The 12534-nt window shown below is 38.0% G+C and overlaps 1 protein-coding gene across 1 annotated transcript in view; it reads right to left on the bottom strand.

Annotated features, from left to right (window-relative positions):
* Positions 1-12534, bottom strand: part of LOC131494875 (cytochrome c oxidase subunit 6C) — a 63629-nt gene that overhangs the window by 5916 nt on the left and 45179 nt on the right. The window contains exon 4 of the mRNA XM_058699601.1: positions 4426-4554. Coding sequence (XP_058555584.1) covers positions 4441-4554 — 114 coding nt within the window. The 3' untranslated portion in view covers positions 4426-4440. The remainder of the gene's footprint in view (positions 1-4425; positions 4555-12534) is intronic.

Below are 12534 nucleotides of genomic sequence, written 5' to 3' on the forward strand. Positions count from 1 at the left end.
TCCTATGTTTCCTCTTGTGAAAACATGATTGATAATTTCATTAAATATAAAACATTCTAGAAGGCCAGCATTACCCCAACACCAAAGCCAGACAAATATATAATACAAGAAAACTACAGAATATCCCTGATGAATATAGATGCAAAACCCTTAACAAAATACTAGCAAATAGAATTCAACAACTCATTAGAAGGATTTTACAACATGAGGAAGTGGAATTTATTCTTGACGATTCAACACACTACAATCAATGTAATATACCACAGAAGTAAACAAAAACCACACATCATCTGAATGGAGAAATCTCAACTGAAAAATCTGATACCTTTTCATGATAAATACACTCAACAAAATACCTAGTAATAAATCTAACCAAGGAGGTCAAAGACCTACACTCTAAAAACTAAGACACTGATGAAAGAAATTGAATGGAAAGATATACCATACTAATGGATTCAAGACTTAAAAATCATTGTTAAAATGTCCATACTGCCCAAAGCAGTCTAGAGATTCAATGTAATCTCTATCAAAATGCCAAGAGCATTTTTCACAGAACTAGAGCAAATAATCGTAAAATGTATGTGGAACCACAAAGACCCTGAATAATGAAAGCAATCTTGAGAAAGAACAAAGCTAGAGTTACCAATTCCAAATTTCAAAATATCTTACACAGCAACAGTAATCAAAACAGTATAGTACTGGCACAAAAACAGACACACAGATCAATGGAACAGAGTAGAGCCCAGAAATAAATCCACACTTATATGGTCAATTAATCTACATGACAAAGGAGGCAAGAACATATGGGGGAAAACACAATCTCTTCAATAAATGGTGCTGGGAAAACTGGACCACTTTCTTATACCATACACAAAAATAAATTCAAAATGGATTAAAGACCTAAATGTGAGACCTGAAACCATAAAAGTCCTAGAAGAAAGCATAGAAAGTAATCTCTTGGATGTCAGCCTTAGCAACATATTTATGGACATGTCTCCTCAGAGAAGGGAAACAAAACCGAAAATAAACTATTTGGACTATACCAAAATACAAAGCTTTTGCACAGCAAAAGAAAGAATCAACAAAATGAAAAGGCAACCTACTGAGTGGAAGAAGATATCTGTACACTAAGTATCTGATAAGGGGTTAATATCCAAAACATATAAAAAACATGTACAATTCAACACCAAAAAACCCCCAAATAATCCAATTAAAAATAGACAGAAGACCTGAACATTTTTTCCAAAGACATACAAGGCCAACAGATAAGTGAAAAGATTTCAGTATCACTAATCATTAGGGAAATGCAAAACAAAACCACAATGAGATATCACTTCACACCAGTCAGAATGCTAGTATCAAAAAAACGGGGGATAACAAGTGTTAGCAAGGATGTGGAGAAAAGAAAACTCTGGTACACTGTTGATCGGAATGTAAACTGGTGCAACCACTGTGGAAAATAGTACAGAGATTTTTCAAAAAGTTAAAAATTGAATTACCATATGATCCAGTAATTCCACTACTGGGTGTACACACACACACACACACACACACACACACACACACACACACTTCTTACTCAGCCATAAAACAGAATGCGATCTTGCCAACTGCCAACAATATGAATGAATCTACAGGATATTATGCTAAGGGAAGCAAGTCAGGAAACAAACACACAGAAGCAGATGTAAGGGGGGAGGGTAATAGGGAGATGGGTAAAACAAGTGAAAGGTTTTTAAGAGGTACAAACTTCCACTTACAAAACAAGTCATGCAAATGAAAACAGTACAGGGAAACAAATAATAAATCAGGAACAAATACAAACTACCACAACATAATAAAAGCCATATATGGAAAGGCCACAGCTAATATCATACTTACTGGTCAAAGCCTGAAAGCTTTTTCTCTAAGATCAAGAAAAAGATAAGGATGCCTATTCTTACCACTTCTATTCAGTAAAGAACTGGAAGGGCTAGCCAAAGCAAGTAAGCAAGAGAAAAGAAAGAAGACATCAAACTGATAAGGAAAAAGTAAAACTATCTGTTTGCAGATGACCTGGTCCTATATGTAGAAAACCCTAAAGATTCCACAGGGGGGGAAAAAAAAAAAAAAGAAAAAGAAAAAGATACTTAGAATAAACTAACTGAGCAAAGTTGCAGGATACAAAATCAACACACAACAGTCAGTTGTGTTTCTATCTACTAACAATGAATAATCATAAAAACATTAAGAAAACAATTCCAATTACAAAAGCATCCAAAAAAATAAAATACACAGGAATACTTAACCAAAAATGCAAAAGACCTATATACTGAAACTACAAAACACTGCTGAAAAAAAATTACAGATACAAATAAATGGAAAGGCATCTCATGTTCATGAAGTGGAATACTTATAATTGCTAAGACGTCCAAAGTGAGCTACAGATGTAATGCAATCCCTACCTCAACAGCATTTTTGCACAAGTAGAAAAATCCACCCTAAAATTCAGAGAGACTATAAAGGCACCCTGAATAACCAAAACAATCTCTAATTTCAAAACTTACTATAAAACTACAGTAATTAAAATAGTGTGGTACTGACATAAATATAAACCAATGCAACAGAACAGAGCCTAAAATAAACCCTCACATATACAGTCCAAAAATTACCAACAAAGGTACCAAGACCATCCACTTGGGAAAGGACCGTCTTCTCAACAAACACTATTGGGAAACTGAATAGTCACAAAAAATAAAGAAGTTGGACCCCTTTCATATCTAAAAATTAACTCAAATGAATCAAAGACCTAAAGGTAAAAGCTAAAACTATAAAACCTGTAAGAAAACATTAGAGAAGCTTCAAGACATTGGAACTTATAAGAAAATGTGACAGGGGCACCTGCGTGGCTCAGTCGGTTAAGTGTCCGACTTTGGTTCAGGTCATGATCTTGCAGTTCATGGGTTCAAGCCCTGCACTGGGCTCTGTCCTGACAGCTCAGAGCCTGGAGCCTGCTTTGGATTCTGTGTCTCCCTCTCTCTCTGCCCCACCCGACTTGCACTCTGTCTCTCAAAAATGAATAAACAGTAAAAAAAAAAAAAAAAAAAAAATTTAAAAAAAGGAAAAAAGAAAACATAACAGAAGCTTCATGACATTGGATTTGGCAGATTTCTTGGATAGGACACCAAAAGCACAGGCAACAAAAATAAAAATTACATAAATTAGACCCCATCAAAATTTTAAATGTCTGTGCAAAGAACACAATCAACAAAGTGAAAAGCAATCTTTAGAATGGGAGAAAATACTTTCAAATCATGTATCTGACAAGAGTTTGAAGAACTACAACTCAACAACAATAAACCCCAATCTGATTAAAATGGGGGAAGAACCTGATTAGCCATTTCTACAAAGAGGACATACAAATGGTCAACAAGCATAAGAAAAGATGCTCAACATCATTAACCATTAGGGAAATAAACATGAAAATCAAAATCCAGTACCACCTCACATCCATTAGGATGGCTACTATGGGCGGGGCGGGGGGGGGGGGGGGGGGTTGGGGGACACAGAAAACAAGTACTGGCAAGGTATGCACTGAAACTGAAACCCTCCTGCACTGTCGACTGAGTATAAAATCGTGCAGCTGCCATATTAAACGGTATAGTGGTTCCTTACAATAAAGATGGAACTGGGGCGCCTGGGTGGCGCAGTCGGTTAAGCATCCGACTTCAGCCAGGTCACGATCTCGCGGTACGTGAGTTCGAGCCCCGCATCAGGCTCTGGGCTGATGGCTCGAAGCCTGGAGCCTGTTTCCGATTCTGTGTCTCCCTCTCTCTCTGCCCCTCCCCCGTTCATGCTCTGTCTCTCTCTGTCCCAAAAATAAATAAAAAACGTTGAAAAAATAAATAAATAAATAAATAAAGATGGAACTACTATATGATCCAACAATTCTACTTCTGGGTACCTACTCCAAAGTATCAAAAAGAGGGAATTTAAAGGGATATTTAAATACATCACAGCAACATTATTTACAATCATCAGAAGGTGGAAGCAATCCAAATGTCCACCAAAGGTGAATGAAAAAGCAAAATGTGGTATATACATACCATGGGATGTTATTTAGCCTCAAAGAAGAAAGAAATTCTGACACATACCAAAACGGATGAATTTTGGGGACATTATATTAAGTAAAATAAGCCAATCACAAAAAGACAAATACTGTATGTTTCCACTTAAATAAAGTACCTAGAGTAGTCAAATTCAGAGACAGTAAGTAGAGTGGTGGTTGCCAGGGAATGGGGGGAATGGAGAGTAGTTCAATGGGTAATTGTGCAAGATGAAGAGTTCTGGAGATTGGTTGTACAACAATGTGAAGGTACTTAACAATCTGTATTTTACCACAATTTAAAAAAAATTTTAAACAGTAACTTCAAACAGCTATATTACCTTTACATTCCAAAATCACTTTGCACTCTGAAAGATACCAGCCTTCTTCATCTCCTCAAAATCTTTCATGGAATCATAATTTCTGTAGAAATCTGCATACGCCTTCTTTCTTGGTTCAGCCACAGCAAACTAAAAAGTAACATATCCCATTAGGGCTTATTTTTTAAATCATTAGAAACAATATCCAAAGACAACACAAATCATAATGTTTGTGTTCGTTCACCTTTAACTTGAACTCTGTATTTCGTAAGACAAAGGTTGGAAGCACTGACACAGATGGAAAGGAAGAGCCTCATGGAAACTACTCAGCAAGAGGGGCCTTCCTTGCTTGGGGACAAATTACTCCTCTTTTGTTGGGTGTGAGTGTGTACACTGGTAAGAGCCAAAGGAAGATACCCAGAAAGCTAAAAGGTTTTAGGGAGAAGACAGCTGCCTTCCCTCCAGCAAAACCCAAATATCCCCACAGCTGACACATGCTAAAATATTCTGGTTCAATTTAAATTACATTAATTTCAAAGGAGTCAGATCAATTCAGTACCCACCTGCCTCTAAAAGGCACAAGAAGCTTTCTATCTGGTAAGAACAGTTCCAGGTAATTTACACTTCAACATCATTTAAGCCCTTAGAATAGATACTGAACTGTTTTACAGATGAGGTATTGGAACTCAGAATTTAAGTAACCTGATTAAAGTCTAGGAAGAAGCACTTGTTGGTAGATGGGTCAGCCAGGATTCAAACCCAGGTCTTTCATTTGGCAAAGGTTTTATTTTCCACAAAACACTACCTGGTGGATTTCAATGCATGGGTTATATAATACAAAATCAAATCCCATCCTGCATTAAAAAAAACCAGTAAAAATTCGTAAAGTGCCAAACTACATCCATTAAGGTATTGCAGAAATACACAGAATCACGACACTTGGTATGAATATGGTAAGAGCCCTTTACTTGACAAGTTTGACTGCCTCACCTCCTATCTAAATTCCCAACTATTTTCTTCCAGGGAGACCAAGAGGCAGGAGCCCCAATGCAACCCTCTGAATGCCAGCCCATTACCCAGAAGATAACTGAGCATTTCTTGTTAGAACAAGAAAAATATTTTTCCTTTTAAAAACATGGTATGTGGGGCGCCTGGGTGGCTCAGTCGGTTGGGCGGCCGACTTCGGCTCAGGTCATGATCTCGCAGTCCGTTGAGTTCGAGCCATGCGTCAGGCTCTGTGCTGACAGCTCAGAGTCTGGAGCCTGTTTCAGATTCTGTGTCTCCCTCTCTCTGACCCTCCCCCGTTCATGCTTTGTCTCTCTCTGTCTCAAAAATAAATAAACGTTAAAAAAAAAAAAAAAAAATTAAAAAAAAAAACAAAAAACATGGTATGCTAGGGGCGCATGGGTGGCTCAGGTGGTTGAGCGTCCAACTTTGGCTCAGGTCGTGATGGCATGGCTGGTGAGTTCAAGTCCCGCATCAGGCTCTGTGCTGACACCTCAGAGCCTGGAGCCTCCTTCAGATTCTGTGTCTCCCTCTCTCTCTACCCCTCCCCTGCTCGCACCCTGTCTTTCTCTCTCAAAAATAAACAGTAAAAAAAATTTTTTTTAATGTATAAATAAAAATAAAAACATTGTACACTAAGGCAGACAAAAATAAAGTAAAAGGCTCAGTGAACCCAAAAAATAACAGCAAATGGGTGTTACAGCTCTACCTAAATTGTTTTGTTTGTTACACTTGAACTAGACTCTTTTTAGGTCAAAAATCTGGTAGTCAAAAAAAAACTATTAATTTAGATCCACTACACCATTGAGTGACTTGAAAGCCATAAAATCTGTATCTGAGGCCTCACACAAAACAAGCTAATACCTGAAAATTTAGAACAAGCCTAATTTATATAACAGTAATTGCTCTACCTACAGGGGAAAATCCCTTCAGGATAAGTCTTGTCTCAAAATCTAACCCATATTCATGAATTTTGGCTTAGCAGATTAACTTAACCAAAAATGATTTACTGGTGGGCAACTTCATGTAAAAAGCATAGAAGCTGATTAAAACTGTGAGTATAAGTCAAACTAAGAATGAAGGCCAAATCAACAAAGCAATCTACACTAACTGGACAGGGGAAATGAAGGAAGCGAGCATCAACCAAGAGAATCAAGTTTACACCTGCCTTAATTCTTTAATAAGAATTTGGATTCCTCAGTGCTTTGGGAACTTTCCATCCAATCAAACACTAACTGTACACAAACACTGACTAATCTACCAAGCAAACTTTAAAACTTTTCATTCAGAATAGATGGACCATGGGTCTGCCATGGTCCCAGCTCTTAATTTAGTAGAAGAGACACAACCTAAAGCAAGTACTATTTAAAATACAATGTGCCCAGGGGCACCTGGGTGGCTCGGTCGGTTGAGTGTCTGACTTTGGCTCAGGTCATGATCTGGCGGTCTGTGAGTTCAACGCCCACGTCAGGCTCTGTGCGGACAGCTCGGAGCCTGGAGATTGCCTCAGATTCTGTGTCTCCCTCTCTCTCTGCCCCTCCCCTGCTCATGCTCCAGCTCTCTCTCTCTCCGTCAAAAATAAATAAACATTAAAAAAAAAATTAAAAAAAAATACAATGTGCCCAATACTGTAAAAAACAGTCTGGTACCAAGTGACTGAGAACCTAGCAAAGCACAACCAACGCATCTGGAGGAATAGGCTGCAATTCCATAAAGGAACATTTGAGAATCTTGAGGATAAACTGGAATTTGCCACGCGGTGAGATGAAGACATTACTGTTGTATACAAACTCATGGGAGAAAGCAGAATTGGGTAACAGCAACTACTTACAAAGGGCTGGAGAACAGGGTGTAGTAGGACTGCTGGAAAGAGGATGAAAAGGCAGAAAGGACTAATCAGAAAGTATCTTAAAATCAAAACTAAGTTTCAGCAAATCATCCTTGATCCATTAGTAAGCAATGAAATCAATTTAGAAGATTGCAGCCAGTAGTTAATATATTTACTACAGAGCAAAAATTTGAAAGCCACTGCACACTGGGCATTCAGGAACCCAATGACACAACGGATCTATTCTGGTTTTTTTTTTTTTTTTCTTTAAGTTTATTTACTTATTTTGAGAGACAGCAAGCAATGCAAGCAGTTGAGGGTGAGAGAGAGGGGGAGAGAATTCCAAGCACTAACAGTGTGGAGCCCGACATGGGGCTCAAACTGTGAGATCATGACCTGAGCCGAAACCAAGCGTCAGACACTTAGTTAACCAACTGAGCCACCCATGCACCCCAAACAGATCTATTCTAGAAGCCAAGGTCCAAAGCGGCAAGAATCCACACAAGTTACAAAGGCCTCAAGTTTGATAGTAACAATTAGGACACTGAGAGTGAAGAAATGAGTCCCCCAAATTTCTCTTCTTACCCCTACTTCATTTACTCATCCATCCATCCTTTTCCCACATTTATTTCATGCCCACTATATGCCAGGTAGAAAAGATCTCATGGAGCAAAGAGTTTATTTATTTTTTTGTGCTTGTCTCTTCAAAGGGGCCCAAAGCAAAGACCTCTTAGTGTTTTTCCTCAAGCTGTTCTCCCTCCCCTTAGCACTTCAAATTCACCCTTTCAAGGCACAAATTCTACCTTCTCTTTCAAAGAGCTATGATCCACATTGTGACCCACAATATCCTCCTCTCCCACTGAAACAAAGACATCAATCAACTATCAGACTACAGATCCCTAGTACATGGAGGACAGGGTCCTTTCTCTCCCACCTTTATTCTTCCAAACTGTATATAAGCTGCTCCAGAACAGCTCTGGGAAATGAAATGTTCTTTCATTGTTACTGTCTTGCAAGAATACCTAATTTTTTCACCTCCCCCGACTTGACTCTAACTTCTTTAAAGACACATATTTAGAGGTATATACACTTAGTATACTCCGAAGCACCTGGAACTCTATACAATCTACCACTGTACTGAATTTTAGATACTACATCTTATTCAACAGATACTTTTAAGCATCTATTTGTGGGTCAGCCAACTGACAATGGGGTGCCACTATAAACAAAAAAAGCACCCTGCTCTAATGAGGCTCACAATATACTAAAAAATACTAGAACTAAACACTAAAATTATTAAGTACAAAGCGTCGCAAAGCTTTAATTTTCTCATGGGCCACTATGACACATGGTCATAAACACATGTAATACCATAAACATTTTTACAGAAAAAAGTTGTAAATGTAATGTGGAGACTTAGAGAAATATATAGCATATAGAGTATGTTGGGAAAAAGGTGGCATCGGAAACACCAGGAATCTCTCCCAACCTATACAACTGCACTAGCACAATGTGTCTAGTGTAACTTTCCTGAAACTTTGGATCTCTTGAAGGCATACAACAGGCAGGTGGCCACTGTTGTTGCCCCCCACTCTGCCCCCGCAAGACTCTTTTTCACCTGAGCAATTTCCAGGGTACCTAAAAGGATAGAGCACCTTTCCCCCTGCCCCTTCATTTTTCTCTTTTTCAGAACCAGACATTAAAGACTAGGACATTCAAAGCCTTCTACATATATAATTCTCAGAGAAACTGCAGAATGGATTAAAAATGACCCAACTAGGGGTGCATGGGTGGCTCAGTCAGTTAAGCATCCACCTTTAGCTCAGGCCATGATCTCACAAACCATAGGTTCAAGCACCACGTTGGGCACTGTGCTGACAAGTCAGAGCCTAAAGCATGCTTCATATTCTGTGTCTCCCTCTCTCTCTGCCCCTCCCCTGCTCCTGCTGTCTCTCAAAAATGAATAAACGTAAAAAAAAAAAAATGACCCAACTATATATGCTATCTACAACAGACTCATTTCAGATCCAAAGACACAAATAGATTGAAAGGCAAAGGGTGAAAAGAGATGTACTATGTCAACAGTAACCAAAGAGAGTGGCTATACTAATATCAGACAAGGTAGACTTCAAATCAAAAAAATTACAAGAGACAAAGGACTTTATATATTCATAAAAGTTTCAATAAGGCAAGAACTTATAACAATTAGAAACATTTACTCACCCAGTAACACCAGCAAAATATATAAAGCAAAAACTGACAGAAATGAAGAGAAAAATATTTCTTTCTCCAATAACAGTTAAGACTTTACTAGCCCAATCTCAATAATAGATAAAACCAGACCTAAGTAAGGAAACAGAGGACTTAACTCATGAAACCAACCCGATCTAACACCTATACAAAGAATACTCCACCCAACAACAGAAAACACATTCTTCTCAATTTCACATGGGGTATTTTCCAGGATAGACTAAATAGGCCACAAATTAAGTGTCAACAGATTTAAAAAAATAGATATACAAAGTATGTTCTCTGATCACAATGGGATGAAATTAAAATCAGTAACAGAAGGAAAACTGGAAAATTCACAAAACTATAAAGTTTAAGCAACAAACATTTAAACAACCAATGGATCAAAGAAGAAATCAGGAATGAAATTAGAAAAGATTTAGAGACAAATGAAAATGAAAGCACAACACACCAAAACTTATGGGATACAGTGAAAGCAGAGCTAAGGGGGGGAAATTTTTAGCTATAAACACACATATTAAAAAACAAGAGAGATCTCAAATCAACAACCTAACATTATAACTTACGGAACTAGGAAAAAGAACAAAATAAACCAAAAGCTAGAAGGAAGGAAATAATAAAGATTAGAGCAGAGATCAACAAAACAGAGACTAGGAAAACAAAAAAGAAAAATCAACGAGGCCAAAAAACTGGTTCTTCAAAACCATAAATAAAATTGACAATCCTTTAGCAAGATGGGCAAAGAAAAAAAGAGGGAAGATTCAAATTACTAACACCAGAAATGAATACTACAGATTCTACAGAAATAAAAAGGATAATAAGAGAATAGTATGAACGACTGTATACCAACAGACTGGATAACCTATATGAAATGGATAAATTCCTATAAACACAAAACCTACCAAGACTAAATTACAAAGAAAGAAAAAATCTGAATAGAACTATAACTATTAAGGATATTGAATCAGTAATCAAAAATCTCCCAACAAAGAAAAGCCTGGACCTGATGACTTCACTGGTCAATTCTACAAAAAAAACCTAAAGAATACCAATCCTTCTGAATCTTTCCAAGCAACTGAAGTAGAGGAACACTAACTCACTTTATGAGACCAGCATTATACTGATACCAAAGCCAGACAAAACACAGAAAACTACAGGCCAATATCCTCCACGAACACTGATGCAAAAATCCTTGACACAATACTAGCAAATTGAATTCAGCAGCATATTAAAAAGACTGTACGCCATTACCAAGTGAGGTGTATTCCTGGAATGCATGGATGGTTCAACATACAAAATCAATGTAATACACATTAAAAGAATAAAAGGGAAAAAAACCACAATAATCTCAATGCAGACAACGCATTTGACAAAGTCAATACCCTTTCATGATGAAAAAAAGAACACCCCATCTAGGAACAGAATGAAATTACCTCCACATAACCCATAAGATGTCCACTGTTGTACTTCTATTCAACACAGTACTCTAAGTTCTAGGCAGAACAATTAGGCAAGAAAGAGAAATAAAAGGCATCCAAATGAGAAAGGAAGAAGCAAAATCATCTGTCTACAGATGATGTATGTAGAAAACCCTAAAAATTCCACACAGAAAAAAAACTCGTTAGGTAACAGCAAAGCTAGCAGGATGTAAAATGTTAAGATGGTGCCACACGCCTGGGTGGCGCAGTCGGTTAAGCATCCGACTTCAGCCAGGTCACGATCTCGCGGTCCGTGAGTTCGAGCCCCGCGTCAGGCTCTGGGCTGATGGCTCAGAGCCTGGAGCCTGTTTCCGATTCTGTGTCTCCCTCTCTCTCTGCCCCTCCCCCGTTCATGCTATGTCTCTCTCTGTCCCAAAAATAAATAAAAAAACGTTGAAAAAAAAATTAAAAAAAAAAAAAAGATGGTGCCACAGAAAACAGCATGGTGGTTGCTTAAAAAATTACACACAGGGGGCACCTGGGTGGCTCAGTCGGTTGGGCGTCCGACTTCGGCTCAGGTCATGATCTCACGGTCCGTGAGTTCGAGCCCCACATCGGGCTCTGTGCTGACAGCTCAGAGTCTGGAGCCTGTTTCGGATTCTGTGTCTCCCTCTCTCTCTGACCCTCCCCCGTTCATGCTGTCTCTCCCTGTCTCACAAATAAATAAACATTAAAAAAAAAAAAATTTTTTTTTTTAAAAATTACACACAGAATTACCAAATGATCTATCAATTCCACTTCTGGATATATACTGAAAAAAATTAAAAGCAGGGTCTCAAAGAGATACCTGTAACCCATGTTCATAGAAGCATTATTCACAATAGCTAAAACATGGAAGCAACCCAAGTGTCCATCAAAGGTGAATGAATAAGCAAACTGTGGTACCAACATACCATAGAATGTTATTTGGCCTTAAAAAGAAAGGAAATTCTGACACACACTATGACAAGGATGAAACTTGAGGATATTATGCTAAGTGAAATAAGCCAGTTACACAAAGACAAAATAATGTAGGATTCCATTTACATGAGGTACCTAGAGCAGTCAAATTAAGACACAGAAAGAAGAACTGTTCCATGGGCTGGGAGTGGGGAAGGGATGGGTTTACTGTCAAATGGGTATAGTTTCAGTTTTACAAGATGAAACAGTTATGGAGGTGAATGGTAGCAATGGTCATACAACATTATAAATGTATTTAATACCACTGAATTGTACACATAAAAATGGCTACATTTTGTGTATTCTACCACAATACAAAAAAATTATTTAGAAAAACCCAAAGGGCATAATGTTAAAATTCACAGGAGACGGAGCATTAAGATGCAGTTCTATGGCAACAAATCCATTAAGGTTACCAAACAGAACTACTGCCTTCCTGACATCCCTCTGCTTTAATAAAATTATATCCTTGTGTTATGGACTGAACTGTGTCTTCCAAAACTCATGCGTTGAAATCTTAAACCTCTAATACCTCAGAATGTAACCAGATTTAGAGATGGGTCTTTAAAGAGGTAAATTAAAATGAGGTTTGTAGGGTGAGTCCCAATCCAATATGACTAGCATCCTTGC

This window comes from Neofelis nebulosa, chromosome 14, assembly GCF_028018385.1.
Source record: "Neofelis nebulosa isolate mNeoNeb1 chromosome 14, mNeoNeb1.pri, whole genome shotgun sequence".
In the NCBI taxonomy this organism is placed as follows: domain Eukaryota; kingdom Metazoa; phylum Chordata; class Mammalia; order Carnivora; family Felidae; genus Neofelis; species Neofelis nebulosa.